This window comes from Gambusia affinis, linkage group LG01 (assembly GCF_019740435.1).
Source record: "Gambusia affinis linkage group LG01, SWU_Gaff_1.0, whole genome shotgun sequence".
NCBI classification, from domain to species: domain Eukaryota; kingdom Metazoa; phylum Chordata; class Actinopteri; order Cyprinodontiformes; family Poeciliidae; genus Gambusia; species Gambusia affinis.
The window spans coordinates 15,066,403-15,088,625 of NC_057868.1; the positions used below are offsets into that span (position 1 = coordinate 15,066,403).

The 22,223-nt window shown below is 40.8% G+C and overlaps 2 protein-coding genes across 6 annotated transcripts; one reads left to right on the forward strand and one right to left on the reverse strand.

Annotated features, from left to right (window-relative positions):
- Positions 1–893: 893 nt before the first annotated feature.
- Positions 894–15,289, forward strand: stk38a (serine/threonine kinase 38a). Of its 5 annotated transcripts, none has more exons than XM_044096167.1 (14): positions 894–1,140; positions 2,912–3,049; positions 5,039–5,090; positions 5,444–5,566; positions 5,937–6,020; positions 6,114–6,237; positions 6,647–6,801; positions 8,325–8,436; positions 9,299–9,360; positions 10,452–10,569; positions 10,647–10,770; positions 10,884–10,979; positions 11,990–12,084; positions 12,185–15,289. In XM_044096167.1, the coding sequence occupies exons 1-14, from the start codon at positions 971–973 to the stop codon at positions 12,319–12,321; spliced, it is 1,590 nt and encodes a 529-aa protein (XP_043952102.1). In that variant the 5' UTR covers positions 894–970; the 3' UTR covers positions 12,322–15,289. The 5 variants fall into 5 exon arrangements, with proteins under 5 accessions (XP_043952102.1, XP_043952177.1, XP_043952255.1 ...); XM_044096242.1 differs by having other exon boundaries at positions 8,325–8,427; XM_044096320.1 differs by having other exon boundaries at positions 896–1,084.
- pex10 (peroxisomal biogenesis factor 10) lies at positions 13,874–21,583 on the reverse strand. The gene is made up of 6 exons (XM_044096617.1): positions 21,256–21,583; positions 19,675–19,755; positions 19,192–19,592; positions 18,116–18,282; positions 17,821–17,962; positions 13,874–16,827 (listed from the first exon to the last, which is right to left on the reverse strand). The coding sequence occupies exons 1-6, from the start codon at positions 21,365–21,367 to the stop codon at positions 16,759–16,761; spliced, it is 972 nt and encodes a 323-aa protein (XP_043952552.1). The 5' UTR covers positions 21,368–21,583; the 3' UTR covers positions 13,874–16,758.
- Between the last annotated feature and the right edge of the window lie 640 nt (positions 21,584–22,223).

Consider the following 22,223-nt stretch of genomic DNA (forward strand, 5'->3'; position numbering starts at 1 on the left):
AAATCAAGAAAACTACTGACAACCCGGAACATCCTTTTTACCTAAAAAACTCCCCCCCAAAAACAACAACATTGTCATCAGTCGGAGGCTCCTTCAAATTTGCTGTAAACAGACTGCTACATGAGATCAATCCAGCCCACAGCCTTCACCATCTACAACAGCTCTTCGACAAACATCAGATTGATATGAGCTACAACAACATTTAATTTCCCTTTGGGATCCATTAGGTATTTTTTAATTTAATTGAACTGCAATGGCCCTTAGGTATATATGTGTGTGTGTGTGTGTGTGTTGTGTTTTTGGTTGTTTGCCTGACTGCTGGAGATCAATAAGGTAATTTTTTGATCGTTTGTGCAGCTCGACTGAACAAACAATCATCCCTGGTACACATGCGCCCTCTAGTGGTGCGCAGTTAAAGTTCTGACTTCCAATCTTTTAGTTTACCGTTTCTTTTTGGTTGCTTAGAGACTTTGTGAGGCCTTCAAAACAATGTGCGTGTGAACAAAGTCAGCATCAGTGATATTAACAATTATTTGAAAGGTTTAGTTCCCTAGCCGGTATATTAGATTCTGACAACTATTGATGTAAATCGTGAGATTAAGCTTAGCCATGAACTCAGATAATGTAGAACATTAATCTTACCCCACTCTCAAATCATTTGGCCTGTTTTAGGAAGACTGTAATTGTTAACTTAATTGGAGCAACACAGAGCTTCTTCTGACAGGCATTTGCTTTCTAAAATGTTTTTCACTTTATCTTGATTTTTTTTATTTATCTTAAACTGGGATTTTATGTGCCATTCCTGAGCATATTTGGATATTGTAAAAAATAATTTTATCAGGGAAGGCTGTTGAGGACAACGGCATGGGTCTCCTGTTGAATAACCTACATGCTTTTCGATTGCCCCAACAGGAAACAGAGTAGAGGTTGCGCTAACAAGTCAGTGTTGACAAGTCAGGTCTTTAATCGTATGAAAGGGCGGGTTGGAGCCGCTAGGTGTCTTACTGAGTTCAAAGACCGGGCGATCGCCGCCCTGACGATCAGTAGAACAAGAGAGAGAGCCGATACCGCACCTTCGATCAAGGTAAGCGAACAAAGACCTGACCATGGAGAAACAAGAGGAAGGCGCTCCGAGTTAGCGTGATGAACTTTTAAAGTAGTTCACTGTCGAAAAAAATAAAAGTTGTCTGTTTTCCAAGGTGTGCTACTGGGTAGCTAACGTTTATCAGCTAACTTTCACTTAGCTGTTTGCTCGGAGAACTTTAACTTTTGCAGTTAACCGAAATAAACGCAGAGCTTCCCTTGGAGACTGTCAAAATAATGGTCTAAATTAGGAAAGCAGGTTGAAGTCTTTGCATGTCGGTTTTATTTTGAATTGCCTTTCCGGAATCATCATTACGCCTGCTGTGAACTTTAAAGCCAGGAACTTTAGACGCTAACTAGCTAGCTAAACTGATGTTAGCAGGTAAAGACAGTGGTTTCTGAACCTGGAAGTTTGTGAAAATATACATTTTATTGTCTCTGAATATGATTAAGGGTGCTAAAGGGCGTCAAATGGTGATTTGAACTGCTACCTAATTCACGTTTATGAACTTAGCGGAGAAGTATTTTTGGTCCGTTGCTACCGAAACTAGCTCCGTGTTGTTAAGAGTGGCTGGATCAGTTTTATTGTTTCCATAAAGCAGCCCAGCTTCTTCCTCTAGTTTATCATCGAGCTGGGACTTAGCTTGGTTTCAGTTTTCTTTTAAGAAGCCTGCCAGCTTCCAAAAAAGGTCATAAAATAAGTTTGTATTTCCTGTTTAAGGAAGCTGGGTATTTTTAATAGTTTTAATTTCTGTAAGTGCTTAGGAACCCACTAATTTAAAAGATTTGGTGTATTGATTTTCTGTCTTTTACCTCTTTGTTTCTGTGTTTGCATGTGAACCCGTCTTATCTCTCTGGGATGGAGCTAGCAGCAGGTGTTGCACAAAAAGATTTCCTAATTTTTGTGTAACATTATTGTTTCATCTCTGACTCTAACCAGCTTTTTTCCACTTCTCCTTCTTTAAACATTTGTCAAAATGTCTGATTTAATGCAGAGTTATCTACCCTTGTTAGTCTGTTCGAGATCTTAGCTTCATTTCCAGCATCTGCTTAACATTCTTCCCAAAATTCAAAACATTCAATAGGACTGAAAGCTCGTAGCAGATCATACAAGTGGATTTCTTTCAGCTTATCTGAAACCAATTGGGCTAGCTGTCCCTGATTGAAACCTTTCTACATTTTCCAACAATTTGTTGCTAAATACTTCTCTGCAGGTTTGGTGTTGTGCTAATATTTCATTTATCCAAAGAAACATACCTACTGACCTCTATTGTCTTCCTTTGTTATGGTATTAAAAGCAGAATAGTTCAAGGTGTTCACACCTGTCTCAAGTGCCACTGTGTCTTACCAAAATTATTACTTTTTTCACATTTTTTTCTGAAACGGTTGCGGTTATATTCGAAAATATGAAATCAGGAAAAGTGAAAATGGGCATAAAACCTGTGTGGTATTATCGCAGTGTTTATTAGGGCACTGCGGTCCTGGGTTTGAGTCCCAGCCTGGAGTTTCTTCATGGAGTTTGCATGTTCTCCCTGTCCATTCTGAGTTCTCTGCCTTCCTTCCACAGTCCAAACATGATTTTTATGTTAACTAAATATTCTAAATTGCCCTTGGGGTATCAGTGAGAGCATCCCTGGTTGCGTGTCTGTTGTCCTGGACTTAAATAGGATTCAAATAAACTCAGTATACTAAATATAACTGCTGTATTATTTCATTGTGCAGTTAAAAATCTATCTTGTTAGCCAGTATAATTGTAAAATGAAAGCTGTGGTTGTGAAGACATCTGGTCTCCATTGTTCTCCTCTCTTGAACGTTTGTATGTTCACAGACGAAGTATGGCGATGACTGGCCAGAGCTCGTGTGCTTCGATGAGTAACCACACCAAGGAACGGGTCACCATGGCCAAAGTGACCCTGGAGAACTTCTACAGTAACCTCATTGCTCAGCATGAGGAGAGGGAGATGAGGTGAGACTCAGACGTTTTAGCTCTGCACATGATGCTCGTGTGTTCTAGCAAAATCTCACATGTAAACAATTTCTATTGAAACCCATCTTAAGTTAAAAAAAACAGAGTTGGGTTTTTGTTTTGCTTTTTTAAGCTTAAACGAGGAACATGCTTCATCAGGATGTGGGCTATGTCATGATGAAGTAAGGGCAGGGCTGCTTCCTCTTCTGGCAGGTTGCATCACAGAGTGCACTGCTCGTCATCCCTTTTGGCTTTTGTTTCTGCAATACATGCAAGGAATTTATTTTTTTTCAAAATGTAGATATTACCTGAACTAACCAGTGATGCTGTATTAAGAGAGTTGAAAGAGGCTTTAAAAATGTGCTATAATAATTTATTAGTTGTTTAATTTTTATTGTTTTATCTTTTCCACACCAAGTGAAAAACCCAGAAACTGTGTGCATAGCCATTGCAACAAGTAAAATGTTTTAATGCTTTATGATGGAGGGCTGATGCTGTGGGCTTGTTTTGCTGCCAAACCAGCTAGAATTGACACAGAGCTTCCCAATCCTCTGCTTTTCATTGCTTAACTTGATTTCATAACTCTGTCCACCGCTTTGACAATCCAGATCAGTTGGTGTCCAATCAGATTCTTTATACAACACGTTTGCTCAAATGAGTTTCTAAACCCGATCAGTGACTGGGGCCGAACATGACCGACATGTGGAGGCTGCTGCAGGCTGGAAGCAAACGGCTTTAACATCTGCTAAAAACAACCTTCATCAAAAAAAACCAAAAACTATGAGCTATTTAAAAAATATTGACGTTTGGCCAATTATCATAGTGTATTTCGATTAATACATCTAATAGCCCAAAACAAGTGAATGATCCCAAATCTGAAAACAGAAAGAATCAGTGTAATGCAAGTTCAGATCTACACCTAAGAGGCGGAATGAAGATGAATGAACTTGTGCTTTATCAGAACTTAAGACTGAAGAAGATTTTGTGTCAGTCGTGACATCAGAGATGGACCTGAGATCAGGTCTGAGTATTCCCAGACCTTTAATTGTAGGTCTGGGAAGACACAAAGTGTTCTTTAACACCCACATAAACACCCATATAAAGTCTGAGGAAGAACCACGTTGCTGGATCTGTTGGACCTCAGTGCAGCTTTTGACACATGACATATTACTGAAATTGCTGGAGAGTTTCAGTAGTATGTAATACAGAGAGTACAGTACCAGAGAGTACTGGGCTCTCTGGTCCAAGTGCAATTTTGGATCCATCAACAGATGAAGATGACGTAGAAGATCCCCGAGTTGTCAGCATCAGCCCACACTGACTGGTCTTAGCAGACTGATTGACATTTTGTATGTCAATGTCTCCTGATAACTGTCCTGCTGTTTTGTTGAAAACAATAAATATATATCTTTAAAAACCCTGGAATTTCTTAGTTTCGACAGGTAACGTCCCATCAAACCGGACAGAAGTCACATGTGGGATACCGCAAGGCTCGATCCTGGGACCTCCCCTATTTAATATCTACATGCTCCCATTAGCTCAGTTTATAACAGGACATTAGCTATCATGACTATTCACATGATAAACAATCCTACATTACGATGTCACCAGATGACTGAACCCATTCAAGCTCTGAGCAGATGAGTAGAACAGATAGATGTGTTATCGCCTGAAGAACATTTCAAGGATTAGAGGACTAATGTCTCTGCATATCTAGAGAAACTCATCCATGGGTTTCTTTAGAGGCATTGATTACTGCAACAGAGTCTTCAAATATCTGTTAAAAAAATCTGTCAGATAGCTGCAGCTGATCCACAGTGCTGCTGTTCATTTTCTCACTAGAACCAGGAAGATAGAGCACATCTGTCTTCCTGGTGCTAGTAGCTCAGAGAATAGACTTTAAAAGACTATTGTTGTTTTTATGACTCTGTAGTCTTGTGCTTTTATGGTGTAAAGCATGTACTATACAAATAAACTTGATCTCTACAGGCAGCAGAAGCTGGAGAAGGTGATGGATCAGGAGGGGCTGGCTGATGAAGAGGTGAGACTCTACAACACAACTCGGATGAATTCACCGTTGGTCATTCATCTGAGCTGTAAATATACATTTATTACTATCAGAGTATGAATCCCTGATGGGACAGGCATTCAAGTTTCATCTAAAGTAGACGGTGGGTAAATTTGACAAACGTTCTTCTAAATGTCCTAAGATAGTGGCAGGAATGTTTTTGTGTTGGTGCGGTTATGTATTTTAATTTGCGAAGGGTTATTTAATTTATGCTGGTTTGGACAATTGCAAATAAAGTTTTCATCATTAAAAATTCCAGGCTCTGTGTATCAGGCATGCCAGTAATTGTTTGAACACAACTCATTCTGAAAGTGCTCGTTTTTCAGAAACGTGTCCGGCGTTCTGAGCATGCCCGGAAGGAAACAGAGTTCCTGCGTTTAAAACGCACTCGGCTGGGACTGGAGGACTTTGAGTCCCTGAAGGTCATTGGCAGAGGAGCCTTTGGAGAGGTACATTTTTACTTCTTAAGTGAATGTAGGTTGTGACAAAAGATTCAAGAACGAAATGTGTTAAAAGACCAGCAAAAAACAAGAGTAACGATGGAATGCACCCCTTCTGACCAGTATTTAGCAGCTGCACCCTGGTAGAGAGTCGGTGTGGACAGGCCTCATGCTCTATAGGGGCTGTACTGTGCAGGGTTTCCCCATGTCAAACATTCACTTCTTGTTATACTAGCAAAGTTGCTGTGATCCATCATCAGCATGCTGAGCAACTTATTCTTGAGATCCTGTTGTCTGCAACAGCTTAGTCTCTTATAGAAAGGACATTTTGTTTTCACAAAATTGTTTCAGATCATCACTTGTGTTGTTCTGTCTGCAGGTTCGCCTGGTACAGAAAAAAGACACGGGGCACGTCTATGCCATGAAGATACTCCGTAAAGCTGACATGTTGGAGAAAGAACAGGTATACACACACTCTCTCTCACACACACACACACACACTCAGGTATGCTCCTTTGCACGAATTGGGTTTACCTGAAGCATCGGCTGCCTGCAGGTGGGCCACATCCGTGCTGAGCGGGACATTCTGGTGGAAGCAGACAGCCTGTGGGTGGTGAAAATGTTCTACAGTTTCCAGGACAAGATGAACCTCTACCTGATCATGGAGTTTCTCCCTGGAGGTACAACTTTGTGAAGATTCTTACAAAAAAAAACAAAAAACGGAATGCCGACTCAGTTGTAATGCTCTGCATTGAATGACGCTAAATGTAGTTCTGAACATGGTTTTGGAGTCCTCACTAACCAATAACGGCAACAATAATAGTCGGGAAAAGTAAAGTAAGGGATAATAAACACATCAAAAATTTGGGACTAAACGTCCCAAGTTACTTTCCTTACTCCTGTCCTCTTGAAGACTAATAGATCCTGCATAGAAAATTTAATTTTTAAGTAAATGTTTATTTTAAAAGCAATCTTTCATTCAGAGAAAGAAATAGCTTCTGCATTTTCAGTTCAAAGTTTGGTTTTTCGACTTGTTGAGGGGAAGAAGAGACGTAACTGGATATGTCTGCATCCTCCTGTCTGCTGCAGGAGACATGATGACTCTGTTGATGAAGATGGACACTCTGTCAGAGGAAGCCACTCAGTTCTACATTGCAGAGACGGTGCTGGCCATCGACTCCATCCACCAGCTGGGCTTCATCCACAGAGACATCAAACCTGACAACCTGCTGCTGGACGCCAGAGTGAGTCCAGTCCAGCCATTATCTACCAGCATTTCTGTATAGAGTCATAAGGAACACCAATGTCTCTATGGGCATTTTCTGCAAACATGTCTACCTTGTATGAAAATACTTTTAAATAGAATTGAAACATTGTCTGTAATTTTTACGCCCTCAGCTTTATTCAGTTTGAATCGCCTCCTCAGGATTGTAACTAATCATCTTTTGACTAGGAAAATGTGCAAAATGCGATTATATGAGTGACTGTTGCAATTAACAAATTAATATACAGTGTTGATGTCTTTCTACTTTGATTACATTGCAGACATGCACTGTGCACAATTATTAATCAAGTCTTATTTTTGAGGACTGTTTTTTATTACTTTCCAACTACAATGCTGTTGGTTAATCCAGATGTCGATAAGCCTCGCACACAAGTGTCTAAGAAAATAAAATGGAGTTTTTGGCTTTCTGGGGAGAAGGACAGTGTGCATGATTGAACAAGGTGGGGGTTGGGTGGGGGTGACTTCACTCAGGTAGCTACTCCAGGTAGGTTGGAGTTTTAGGATTTGATGGAAGTAGAAGATGATGGCTTCCTGGCAGCCTGCGTCCGGGATCTGATTCAATCAGCTGGTTTCCTCAGGAGGCATTTCCTCACAGCTAATTGTTGACCAGAAGATGTTGTCCAAACAATAAAGCATTAAAGTCAGAGCAAGAAGAATATTTATGACATTCTATAGCTGGCCTAAACAGCCGCTCTGTTTGGCTCGGCTCTTCTCTCTTGTCAGTGGAGGACGGTGGTTTACAGTGCAGTTATTTTCTGGTAAGCCTCTCACTGCGTCAAACGGGTGCATTGCATATATCACAGGCAAACCTTAGCGATTTGGTAAAATCCAAACCTCGACAGAGACCTCGCTTCCTGATAGTTTCACACTTGATTTTCGTGGAATCCTTGCCCATTAATTTTTTTTCCTCAACACTTTTCTTGTCACCCTGTTGACAATTTACAGCAAAATGTTTGGTTCTGTGACCAAACCCCAATATCTTTAGCAGTTTCAGTAGCCCCACATCCCTTTGAGAGACTTTTGGTAACTTGTGTTTTTTCAGAATCGGTTAAGTCTTCTGTTTTTGCCCATTTTGTCTGAGGAGAAGAAGCTGCCTGATAATTATAGACGTGCTGATATGGGATGTTGATCTCTTTAGGCCACGCCACGTCCCATTACACAGATACACATCGTCTGCTATGTTTAATATTAAAGTTAATCCAGCTTGAAGTGAGAAAGTGTTTCTAAAAATGTCAAAATACTCACTTGCCTAATAATTGTGCACACTGTAGAGCTCAGCCACTTGTCACCAGGCATATGAGGCACACTCAGTCTGGATGCTGGCTACTTAAACACTTATTATGGTCAACACAGCCTTTCGCATTATGTGTAATGCATACAGTGACACTGATATAATGTGCAGCTCTGCTGTTTCCAGCTTGTGACTCGTATCTAACCCCACCTGTAATTCGTCCACTAACGGAGAGTTCTGTGCTGGTTCAGGGTCACGTGAAGCTGTCGGACTTCGGCTTGTGCACCGGGTTGAAGAAGGCTCACCGCACAGACTTCTACAAAAACCTGAATCACAGCCTGCCCAGTGACCTCAGTAAGCAAAGTCAGGCAACGTTTCACTTTACTTCTTCCAGCCGCCGCCGCCGTCATTGCATCCTCAGCTGCTTGCGTCTGTGCATGGTGTATCATTTAATGTGAGTTTGTAGTGAGGGACAAAACACACTAAGTGAACAGTGGTAACTTGTCACCTTTGTCAGACTTTTTCAAAAGGTGAGTATGTTTAAGGCTTTCTAACTTTTATTTATTTATTTTTTAACAAAATTTGCAACAACATGGCTTTATTTCAGCTTGTCCAAAGAGGCAACGTTCATAAAATTTTGCATTCAAATAAGCCTCATCTATTTCCTATAATGTTCCTACAGGTGCTTTCTTATATTTCTAGTGTTGTCTGTGTAAACAGAGTGGCTGCTTTGCTTTATGTGCTTTCTGCAGTCATTCTGAAAACATTTTAGATTGATCCTGTTAGACCAGGGATGCCCAAAGTGGGTCCTCGAGGGCCGACATCCTGCATGTTTTAGTTCTCTCCCTGGTGGTACCAACAACCTTTTCAGCATGTCAATGTTCTTCTTAGGCCTTCTATCAAGCCATCATTTGATCCAGGTGTGCTAAACCAGGGAGAGAACTAAAACATGCAGGAGGCCGGCCCTCGAGGACCGACTTTGGGCACCCCTGTGTTAGACAATTTGTCCTGCAGCTTTTGGCAACTGTAGAAGAGCCAGTGCTAATAATCACTCTCATGGGTTATGGAAGAGAAAAATTTAATCATAAGCTTGATTTAAAAAACAAAAAAAGTTTTTATTTTCTTTCAGTTAGCCAAACAAGGCGAAGAGAAGGAAAACAAACTTGTTTTGTCCTTTAACTAATAGTGAGGTTGATCCTCAGAAACTGATGTTTTGTCTGTGCAGCCTTTCAGAACATGAACTCTAAGCGGAAAGCCGAGACCTGGAAGAGGAACAGGAGGCAGCTGGTAGGTCTGAACAGATCTAACTACACCTCATTTACATTTTGGTTGCATGTTACAGGAAGTGGTATTTTGTCTAGACTGTCTATAAGAATATGTAAATACCTGCTAACATGAGCAATGCTACGTCATTTATATATTATTTTGTCTTGAACCAAACCACCAAATGTCTTTTAAAGCTTCACAGAAAACTACGTGGTTGCGAAAATGAGATTTAGCTCTCACCAGATAGATTTTTATTTTTCTTCAATTTGGAGCAGAGATTTCTGATCCAATTCTCTGCTTTACAAAGCAAAACCTGAATTATTAACAGATTGTTTACTATGTTAATGATCTGTTAATAGTAATAATAGCTAGTAATATGACAAAAAATTAAAGCATTCCTATGCACTGTGGAATGTAAAGGAAAGTCAATTCAGTTTATTTATACAAATTCAACACATCATATCAAGGCTCCTTAAGTTCAATCATACAAATCCAGTTGGACCTGGTGACAAAACAGTGCATCAAGTTCACTTTATTATTCACACTTCCAGGCTGAACTGGTGTGTGTGTGTGTGAGAAAGTAACCAATGTTTGAGGTCAAGTAAGAACCGCACAGAATAATGTGTAAACAGTCATGCTGTGATTAGCCAGTGGCTGAGAGCAGCTGATCGGATCACCTGAAAGTAGCGATGATCGACAGGTAGCGCATTTTGACAGAACACAGTTTATTCTCGCTGTCTTTCGATTACGCAGCGATGGAGGGGAAACCCCAACATCTAAAATCTGAAGCTGTAGAATATCTATGACCCTGATGAGGTCCTTCGGGTTCCTTGGAACTATATGAAGCCAAATTACTCAAAGAAGGAACTCAACAGACAGTATTCTATGGTAATTGCACCACAGAATACTGTCTGTGCGTCTTATTGTTTCTGCTGAAGCAGAGCAGGTTTCTGCTCTCTGAAGGAGGGAGGGTCTTCATGCTAATGTCAAGGAAACTCTGGCTCATTACTCAGTTACAGCTGTTTCCCTCCGCTCCCATTTCCAATCTGACCTGCTGTTAGACTAGAAATGGGTGATAACAAATGTGTTTTAATCGTTTCTCTCTCCCTCAGGCGTTTTCCACAGTGGGAACCCCAGATTACATCGCTCCTGAGGTCTTCATGCAGAACGGATACAACAAGCTGTGTGACTGGTGGAGCCTTGGTGTCATCATGTACGAGATGCTGATCGGTAATGCTGGGGCCGCCTGCCGCCGTGTGCCAGTGTGTTGTTGGGGTGTTATGTGACGTGCGGCTGGTCTGCTGCAGGGTATCCTCCGTTCTGCTCCGAGACGCCTCAGGAGACCTACAGGAAGGTGATGAACTGGAGAGAGACGCTCACCTTTCCCCCAGAAGTGCCAATTTCAGAGAAGGCTAAAGACCTCATTCTCAGGCAGGCGGAACAGAACATTCACTCTGCATCACCTCTACTGAATAATGAGTTTTTGATTTGTGAAAGAGTGTGCCGTAAAGCGTTCCAGCTGCTGATCAGATGTGCGTGTTCAGGTTCTGCTGTGAGGAGGAGCACAGGATTGGTGCTGCCCGGGTGGAGGAGATCAAGTCCAACCCGTTCTTTGAGGGGGTGGACTACGACCACATCAGGTAGGACAGCTGGCTGCGAAATGAATGTTGATGTTCAGAATTTCAGGCTCCATTTTTTTCCTTAATTCCAGTTATTCAGTATAATTGGGACTTTGCCGTTTATACATGGATGTCTTATGTTTTATTTGTTTGTTTGTTTTGTTTGGCCGGTCAACATGAACGCATTAACCTGCAAATTTCAACGTGTTAATTTTGCATAGTGCAGATTAATCAAACTACCTGTTTTGACCTAAAAGCCTCTCTCCCATGGAGGGCTGCCTCCTTCAGTTCAGATATGGATGACAAACGACAGCGAAAAGTTGAACCTTTTTCAACTTTCTTGTGTTGCTCCATTAGCCTGTGTGTGGACGTCTACACAAAACCCAGGAACCGAGAATCTTCAGACATGTTTAGTTTGAGACAATAATACAGTTTCTCAGCTGTATGCGCATTAAGAATGTATGCACGTTTTCAAAAGACCGTGCGCACGTTTGTTTTTTTTTTTTTTTTTTTTTGAAAAAGTGAGTACAATTGCGGTTTTTGAAATGGGCTGGATTGGCACATGCCCAGGGCGGCATCAGACAGGGGAGGGTTAAGCAAGAAGTCGAAAATAAAAATAAACAAAACAACAAATGCCATGCTTCATAAATGAATTATGAAGTTCCTGTAAACAAATTGCCCATCAAAAAAAAAAAAGTTTAGATGAGGCCGAAGCACCATGCTGGCGACTTTTATCATCCAGTTCTTGGTAGAAAGAGAGAGAGACAAGAGTAAAACAATAAATCATGTCAAGAGAAATTGTTTTAATTTCTATTGACGTGATAGAAATGATGATATGAAACCCTTACATGCTATTAATCGATTTATTGCTTATTGCATGAAAATAATGAACAATTCTGGATTTGGCCTCATATGAAACCCTTTTGTGGCGATACGTTTTTCAGTCCTCTGTGCGTTTCGTTTAATCTGATTGCGTCTCAGATGAGCCGTGTCTCCCAGTCAGCAGACCCTCTCCTCCTCTCGTCCTGCAGAGAAAGACCTGCTGCCATTACCATAAACATCAAAAGCATCGACGACACGTCCAACTTCGACGAGTTCCCCGAGTCGGACATCCTCACTCCAACTAGTAAGCCTCCCGTTTTCTGGTTACCACGTTACGCTTTGCTCCCAAACGGGAAAGTGACTCACCACCCTTTGTTTTTGTTATCTTTTCTTTTTTCCTTCAGCCACCCAAGTGTCCAATCACAGCGAGGCTGACCTGAAGAACAAGGACTGGGTCTTCATCAACTACACCTACAAGCGCTTTGAGGGTCTGACGGCTCGAGGAGCCATTCCATCCTACATGAAGTCAGGGAAGAGATGACTGGCTGGAAGCGAACCCTGAAGGAATGCTGCTGCTGTGTGTGTGTGTGTCAAAACACACACACCTCTGCTCAGTTATCAGAGCAGCAGCCAGCAGAGAACCAACGCAGCTCATCCTCATTCATTGCTTTCCATAGGAACCTTCATGGAAACTTGCTGCCTTCACTTTAGTCCAAGCTTCTGAGGGTACCTCTCCACTTCCCGTTGTCACAGACTGAACTGGGATGAGTCTGACTTTCTTCCTCTGCACCAGGGAACGGTGCTTTTTGTCTCCAGGTAACCAGCATCATTACATTCCCTCTCTGTACCAGCATCGTTGGCTCGGATCTACCAAGGGCTCTTCCTCCAGACGGGAGCGTCGTCTCCTCGCTCTGGGGGCTTCATCAGCTCAGACATCGTATCGAGTCATCGCTTTGAAGTGAACCGGGCGCTCTTCAGGGATTCTGTCCTCGTTCGTTTCTTTCTCAACATCACCTAACCAAAGACTGAAGGAACTTCTGCTCCATCTTCCTCTTGGAACTTTTTTTTTTCCCTAAACTTCCAACTTTGTATTTTTCTAGGATCCAGATTTGCACGATTTTGCTCTTTAAACTAATGCAAAAAGTGGGCGTATTATGCATTTTGTGGAACGAACACAAGGTCTTGTTACATTTTTGAGCTGAAGCATGTAAACTTCAGCCCCCTAGGTGAAGTGGCTGAAGATCCAGCACAGCTAGCACCTCACCCAGCCTGCTAGATCCTGCATTGTGTAAAAGCTTTTTAAAAATACTACCTTTTAATAATAAGTAGGGGGATTTCATTATTTTAAATTGGGCAGTGGTTAATAGCGTCGCTATGGAAACGAGAGGCTTTCATAGTTCAGGTCCTGGTTGAAGAAGCTTCAATAAAATAAAAAGAAAAAGATAAATACTCTTCTACCATTCTTCTTTACTTTCATGAAGTGACATCAGATCCCAGATTGGCTTATAAACACGTGAATGCATTTCTGTAAACGTACATCTTAGACTTGCTCGTCGCCTAGGAAACGGCTTGGCTGCCTTCCAGCTAAGAAGCTCTCCCAGCAGAACGTTCTCTCACACACACACACCACCGACCCCGCTGTTCTCCAACAAGTCATCTGAGGGATTCAGTTAATTTAAAACAGTTCATTTGACTCGTTGATAAATGGCTAATTGGAGCTAATTAATAAACCTGTAAAGAGATTTAAGAAGAAAAAAAATCTACTTTGACTTGTTTTGACCTAAGATATGAATTGCTGGGTTTTATTAACCACAAAAAGTGAAACACGTCCAGTTAGGCTCCGACTTACTCACCCTGGCAGGTTCTGATTTAACACGATCTTTTGGACGTCTCAACCGGATGTGAATCTGACAGAACCACAGATTAGGGTGATGGAGCAGAGGACCGCCAACCTCTAAGATGTGAAGCTCACCCTTAAAAATTCCAAAACAGATGGAGGCGAAAACACGCAGAAACTGGTCAACAAATACAAAAAGAGCCAGTAAAGGCTTTTCCGTGGATTACCAAGCTTGTTTTTCTTTTTTGTTAAACTGTAAAAATTTTTATTTCATTTCCCATTTTGGTGACCCGGCTGTAGGAAGTGCCTGTGCCAGTTTCCAATTATAAAGCAAACCTAAGAACTACCAGTAAATCTTTCAGGCATATTAATAATTTTCAGCGTGACTGTATGTGAAATGAAGCCCCTAAAGAAAAATTTTGGTTCCACATGCAGAGAGTTCCTGGTTCTCCTCTAATCCCCGCCCTCTTTCTGCTGCTTTAACCTCTTACTGCTCGCAGCATTGCAGTCGTTCTCCACCTGCTCACGTTTGCTTAGCTAGCCGGGACGTCAGCTGAGGGTCCAGTTGAGGGTCCAGCTGAGGGTCCAGCTGCGTCGAGCTGTCGCGTCGCCTCTCTGAGAATCTGCACATGTTCCTGGTTTGTTCCTAAGAAATCCTCCGGAGCATTCGCTTCAAGCACAGCAACTAAGATCTAGTTTGGATGTTTCTTTAGTAGCACAGGGCTGAAAACTTTCCAGTGAACACAATATCCAATATGCTGTCTTATTTAATTTTTTTTTTTTTACAAATGAATGTAAATTTTTGCAGTTTGATTTTTAGTTTTACTCACAGGAGTTTAAATTTGTTGCTGTAAATGAAGCCTGGACCACGTATGTTTTCGTTTTATTTGGACTTTGACACTTTTTAAGTTATGAGGTGAAGATCTGTCGAAGCCCATTTCCGCCCAGTGACACGAGCAGACGCAGGAAGTTGGAAAAGCTTTTAATTTTTGTCAAATGTTTTTGAGTTTTCCCCACATAAAAAGCGACAAAGAAACCGAAATGAAAAATGTTTAGGAGGTGACAATCTGATGTTTCCAGATATTTAAAGAGACAATGCTAACAGAAAGGTGTATCTTTTAGTCTAATTTCCAACTGCTTCTTCTTTTTTTTTACTTTTTAAATCTATCCAGTCCAGCAGGAATGGTCTTCCATATAAGTTGCGCAATAGTGTGTTCAGGTAGAGTTTAGATGGGAACCAGCACATTATACAATGTTTTAGAGAAGTATGTGGTGGAGATTTTTATTTAATTATATATATATATATAAATATAAATCTATTTTTTAAACTGCTTGTGTTGTTGAAGAGCTCTTGCTTTTCAGGCTTTAACCGAACAGCAGCATGTACCCTGAGAGCAATACAACACCTGGAATGATTTCTGAAAAACGTGTGGCTGAGATTTTAAGTCTCTGGGACAGGATGGCATGTGGGTCTGTGTGGAGTGTTTCTTTTTTTTTATTTTTATTTTATTTTTGGCAGAAGTTGCTCATGTGTGCATGTAACATATGTTGCGTCTGAGCGGGGCGGATGGGATTTGGGAAGCTGAGTGTACAATATTTAAACTACTTGGTATGTATTGTGTGACTGGTGTATTGTTTTCTGCTATTTGACAATGAATTACTCTGCACTTAATCTGGCCTCCTGTTTTCATTCCCATGCTTTCTGATCGGGATCAGAAGTTACTGGGGACTCTGGTGTGTGTTTACATCACCAGACTGCAGTCGTATGGATCGGACTGCAGAACCAAACACTGACTTTCATGGGCAAGTCGAGCCAATTTAACACCACCTGCCATTTTATTGGCTCAAAAGAGTTTTTTTTATTTATTTATTATTCGCCTTCATATCCAACACATTGAAAGACACTCGATGATCCAGATATTAAGTAATCTCAGATTTGACCGAGAAGTTGGTTTCTGTTTGGATTGCTCAAAACATAATGTAATGTAAATTAAAGATCAGCTCGAGGAAAAAAAAAAAAAAAAAAAAGCTTTGATTGACAGTTAATTTTCAATGAAATGTCAATCAAAGCTTTATCATTTAAATGTTAAGAAAATATCAAAAATTTGTGAAAACGGCAATCGGGCCCTAGTTGTAACTGCTGAGCATTTTGGTAAAATAGAAAGATTACTTTAATGCCAAGCCTCCCAGTGGTATGAATAATTGTGGACTTGACTGTAGGTATTAAATTCAAATCAGGTAGAATCATATTTGGCGTACTTGTGGCCAATGTCAGCATCTTTGCTATTAGAGAATACAAATCAAAACGGATTTCATGAAAATGGTGGAAATGTTATTTAAACCAGAGTCACAGTACAAAGGTTTCATTTATTTAAAATGTACATTGCTCTTGCAAATTAAAAGATTTTCAACCATAAAAAAAAATCTTATTTGAAACTAAACATTTCACTTTTAGAAAATAAATTTCTCTCTTATTTAATAATGATAATTATTAGCTGCAGAATGGAGTTTTCCATGAAGGTTAAAAAGGAATTTGAAATGTTAGATGTTTTTCACAACAAAAACACAAGAAGATCTGAGTTTATCCGTCATGGAGCAGAAGCGTTACCATGACGCCGAAAATATTCCACAAGAACAATCCGTCAAACTAAATCCTTACGATTCCTTTAGATCGTGACAACTTAATCTTTTAATTAGCTAGTCAAAGAAAAATTACGTGTTTTTATCAGAATCTTTCATGAATAATTTTTCTCAGTTCCTGAACTTCCAGCAGATCCAAAAAAGGTCCACTTTAGAACTAGAACAAGCTAAAAACAATTGTCTCATCATCCATGCAGTATTTTTTCTAAACAGTATTGCTGACTATAAGCACATGCTTATAGCATAAATTGAGTGCATAAAATAATATTCAAACAAAACATACCAGAAGAAATGATCTGATGAAGTTAAACACTTAAATCACCGCTGGAATTCACAGAAATTGACATTTACATCATCTGATTGATACAATCCAAACATACCCCGTTCTCTTTAGGACAGACGGATAAGTCTCAGCAGGCTGGAAGGTTCTGGTCTCCATGACGACTGAATACACAACTTAGGATGAGCTTCAGTTCAGCCGTGTGTGTTCCAGCTGCACGTCTAGCTGTAGTTCCTTAGAAACACCAGTCTATGAGGCAGGAACTTCTCCCGACACAAAGGACACTCCGCCTGGATCACACAACACACACACACAGACACACACACACACACACACACACATTTCAGTGTCGTAGAACCTGCTATGACGTCTCTGTAGACAATATTTATTTCCATCTTATTGCTGTTGTGAATGTCACACAGCACAACCATTAAACTATTGAAAATGTTCCCAGATCTAAGCAGAGATCGACCTCAATCAGATGACTTTTGATTATCTTTGCATTTATTTATTAACATTTAACACAAAAAGTGTCTGTAAATAAAGGTTAATTGTGATTGATATTGTCATTGTAAGATTAAGAAACAGCGACAGAATGACAAGCTTCTCTGATATCGTGCAGAATGAAATGTCTTCCCATCACATTTGGACCTTATTTCACTTTTTTGAACCTTTATTCAGTTGCTTTTCCTTCTGCGGATCCTTTAAATTCACATGCAACATAAAACTGATCCTCACACGTCCGGATGATTCTTTGGTATAGACAGCTCTGGAGAAAATTAAGAGGCCCCTGCATTGAAAACCTCTCAGTTATAACACCAAATACTGATTTATGAACTAAATTAATCCAAACTGGTTTTCTTTAGATTATTTGAGGTCTAAAGGCTCTGCATCTTTTTCTTTATTTTGGTAATTTCTCGTTTTCCCCAAATAAATACAACATTTTTCATGTTGTCAGTAGTTCACAGAATAAGACAACTGATCATTTTAAGTGATCAGTTGTTTGTATATATATATATGTAACTATATATATATATATATATATAACTATATATATATATATGTAACTATATATATATATATATATGTAACTATATATATCTATATATATATATATATATATATATATTTCCTGTTTTATACATACATAAAATGTTTGATTCATGTAATGAAAAGGAGAGTTCACAGCAGAAGAAGTGAAGTTGGTGTTTGTTATCAGACGGTTGATGGAGGTGGGTTAGCTGTGACGTCCATCAGGTCTGGAGCTGACCAGAGAGACTGACCTTGGTGTTGCACCACTCGGCGATGCACTCCCAGCAGAACAGGTGTCCACAGGGGGTGCAGGTGGAGTTCCTGCGGGCCTCCAGGCAGAGGATGCAGCGCGCAGGTCGGGGCGTGGAGGCGGAGCTCACTGGGTGCCGAGGACTAATCACACACAGGAGGCTCTTATGAAGGACTTTTATAAGAATGTTTTCAGTTAATTAGAAAGATTAACACATTTCTACCTAAAAGCAGCTCCAAAATGGCTGAGAATCGTTTTAACCAGGAAAGTGAGCGTGTCGTGTTGTGGCGCTCTACCTGAGGCTCCTGTACAGCTGCCACTCCTGCCTGGCTCTCTGCCTCTGCCTCAGGTTGTTGACCTGCAGACTCAGCGTGACGAGCAGCTGGAGAAAAGATACGCAACCCAGCAACCGGTAGCTTCTCCTGATGGACGAGTCATCAGCGTTCGGCCCTGTCACACACAGCTGAACACACACACACACAACTGACAACTCAACATTTAGTTCCCTGATCTTAGAAGCATCTTGAAATTCATAAGTATTGCTGTTTTGGTTTCATCTGACTGAAAACATTGAAAGTTACGTCCTCAAAAACAACAAGGAGCAGTAGAAGACTGAACTTAGTTTGAAGTAGTTTCTTTCAGGAGGAAATATATTGAAATGGAATCATATGGATAGTACTTTCAACCTCCAGTTGAATATTTAATTACATAAAACTAACAACTGAATGTTAATTTGAAAAAAATAAATAAATAAAAATTGGCATGTCAAATATAATTTCAATAAAATAAAATCTAAAATAGATTTTCCATTTGCATTTTTATTATTTTATTCACGCAGTAAAAAATATGAACAGTTCATCTAACTAACCGATTTCCTTAATTATGGACCGATACTTGCATATGAAGCCTATCTGCTTCACATGTAAGTATTGGTCTTATCTACCTTAACAAAGGCTTAAAATCAGCCGCCGTTTTCTTTTGCTTTGGTCTGACTGTTAGCCCCGCCCATCTAGTCATGTCCCAATGTTTACAGTTAATAGTCAACTCACTGTTGCCAACTCAGCGACTTTCTTACTATATTTAGCAACATTTCAGACTAAAAAAAGTGCTTTTGACTAAAATCAGAATCGGCAGTCCAGGCTTTTTAAAAGATCGGTAATCGCCGATTTTCCAGAATAACTGCAGTTCCCGAACTCCTAATGTATAGGGAATGTAATAGGGGGAAAAAATACATTCAGCTTCAATAATTTACTGAATGCTAGTGTTAATGTATAGATGGAAATCAACAAGACTGATGCTCCCTGGTTCTGACTCAGACTTGTTTGTTTGATGGAAAGTATTTGGTGGGCAGTCGGTGTCTGGTCTGACTTACGTAGCTGATTCCAGCTGCTCTCTTGGACACGTGGTAGAAGGAGCTGCTGACGTAGAACAGAGCAACATGGAGTCGGTGCAGCAGGGCCACGCTCTGCTGGATCACAAACACGGCCGGCTGGCAGGCCTTCCTCTGCCGCTCCGTCAGCAGCCCCACCGCCCTCTGCACCGCCCCCCTGAGCCAGCGCTCCAGGCTCCAGGCCCCCGACGCCGCCTGGCGCCTCCGCGTTTCCGGCCCGCCTTCCAGCTCGTTCTCCAGACACACCAGGGCCTTCTCCAGGAGGTACGGCACAAAGGCGTGACAGAGGACGAAGAGGCAGCGCCTGGCCCGGGACGGGATCTGCCGCCGGGAGGGATCCACCTGGACGATCCCCACATACTCCTCTCCCAGAGTCTGATAACCTGCGCACAGTCCGGATCCACCGTTTAACCGGCTTCAGTCATTCGATGAGGTTGGAGCTCAACTTTTCAATTCAATAATGACCTGAGAGCGTGGTTAAACCATAGTACGCCAAGTCTGACAGCAGCTCTACCTCCCTCCTCCAGTCCAGCCAGTGTTTGGTTCCTGCAGGAAAAGAGGGGGAAAAAAAACCAAAACTCTTCATCTGGAAATTACCAGCTAAAAACACACTGTAAGGAAATGCTACAGCGGCTTGTAAAAGTATTCATACCCCTTGAACTTTTCCATATTTTGACACATTACAACCACAAACATAAATATATTCCATTGAAGTTTCACCTGAAAGACCAACACAAAGTGGCATACATTTGTGAAGTAGAAAGAAAATTATGCATGATTCAAAATATGTTTTACAAATAAAAAACTGAAAGTTGTGGTGTGCGAAAGTATTCATCCCCCCCATCAGTTGCCTGATGATGGCTAATGACTAAATAGAGTCCACCTTTGTGTAATCTAATCTCAGTATCAACCCAACTCCTCTGTGTTGCATCAGAGGTCGGCTGAAAGAATAATGGAGAGCAAACAGCATCGTAAGTCAGATTTCACAGAGTGCTGTTCAAGACGAGGCTGTCCAACTAAACTTCCAGGGTGAACAAGGAGACCGCTGGTCAGAGATGCTGCCCAGAAGCTGGACCAACTGCAGAGATCTCATGTGGGGGGAAATCTGTCCCCGCGGGTATTTACACCCGGGAGCATCTCAAAGCTCAAAAACGTAAACTGTGGCCCCAAATCCAGGAGAAGTAGAAAATGAGGACCAAGTTCGAACCATCTCTTCCATGTATCACAATGAAAAACAGAGTCAAATCCCGACTCCGATGTTTCTCTGCTCAGCTTTCTAACCAGACAGAGAGAGAAAGCAAAGAGAGCAGCAAAAATAAATTAGTTAGATTAGCAGAGCTTCATCAGAACCAACATTTTTACTGTGGAACATCGTCTCTGCTGCCTGATATTGAGCTGTTACCATGTCATGACAGTTGGGAGACTGCCATACAACCACAGTCTTCAGTCAGAGGCCTCTTCTAATTCGTTGGAAGACTGACTGCTACTGGAGATTCTTCCTCCCCATAGCATCACCATCCACAACGACTCTGATTGTGCTTGGATAATATGAAATATGACAATATCTCATTTACCTTTGAGGTGAATAAAGCAGCTCTGAATTAAACTGAAGTGGAAACAACTCGGCATGAAACACCAGATATCAGCCAACCTGTTCAAACATCAGCATTGACCAAAATCCCCTCTGTTTACAGACATCCTGTAATGTCCTGGAGCGCTGTGATGAAAGAAAGGATGTGAATCAAGAAATAAAATTGCAAATGTTACATATCTCTGTTTGATCCATTTAAATCAAGTCAAGGTACCGCTCACGTAGCAAGGCCATGTTCCCTTTTGAATGTCCTACACTATGTTCCCCAAAAGAGACAATAAAGATAAGTTAACTAAAACGTTTGTTGCTCCTTCTACAAAAACAGGAAAGCGGGCAGACTGACAGACCAACCCGATGGGTTTTCTGAGTAAAGCAGACAGTTTTACTGTCCTGATCTTTCCGTGGATTCCTGGCTCTGGATCCAAACCGAGGAGAAACTGCCAGAGATCTGCTACCTGCGACACTCTGGCAGGCTTCGTTAGCGCTGTTCCTCAGGAGGCTCCGGTAGAATTCATCCTTCTGACTGGACCGGATCAGCTGGGCCTGGTTTGCAGGAGCCAGAGGCATCTTCCCCGAACCTCAGACAGGAAGGTTCACTGCAACACAGTCAGGTCCTCCGGGCATAACGCCCGTGTAGCGGGGCGAACATGTTGGAGAATCTCCTGTTTGTATCCACACACAGCGGAGTGGTTTGACGTCACTTCCTGACTTCTTCTTCGTCTTTTTGTTTATTGGCGGTTGGTAAGCAGCTTTGGGAAACACTACCGCCACCAGCTAGTAAGGAGTGTGGACCAAATAACGAGCAGTAAAATAAGACTAATAACAATAATAATAATAATAATAATAATAATAATAATAATAATAATAATAATAATAATAATAATAATAATAATAATAATAATAATAATAATAATAATAATAATAATAACAATAATAATAATAAACCTATATGCTATCGTACACACTACACGGTCTTAAAAAATAAAATATGTCGAGGCAACCTTTACTTCCTGTATCATTTTGCAATAAATACAGGGTATTTAATAAAATTTTATTTCCGTTTAGGCAGCAATGTGCCAGCTTTAAAGAGCATTACCGCCATCTACTGGACGTACATGGAAAACTGGAGATTTACTGCCAAATATTTCATTCAATTTCGATTTGTGGATGTCGTCATTTTTCTTTTTTGCCTCTAACACTGGATAGTGTTTTTTTTTTTTTTCTCTCTTAGTGACTGTATACACCTACTTATTTCTGGAAGGGAATTTCATTTAATTTGTTAGTGAAATGATAATTTTTCAGCCTATATGGAAAACATTCAGTGAGTTTCCCGATAACCAGAACACAAAAAAAAAACATCTGTTTGTATTGGTGATGGCATTTAGGATTCACAATCATATTCACGTCCAAATTTAATTTACTG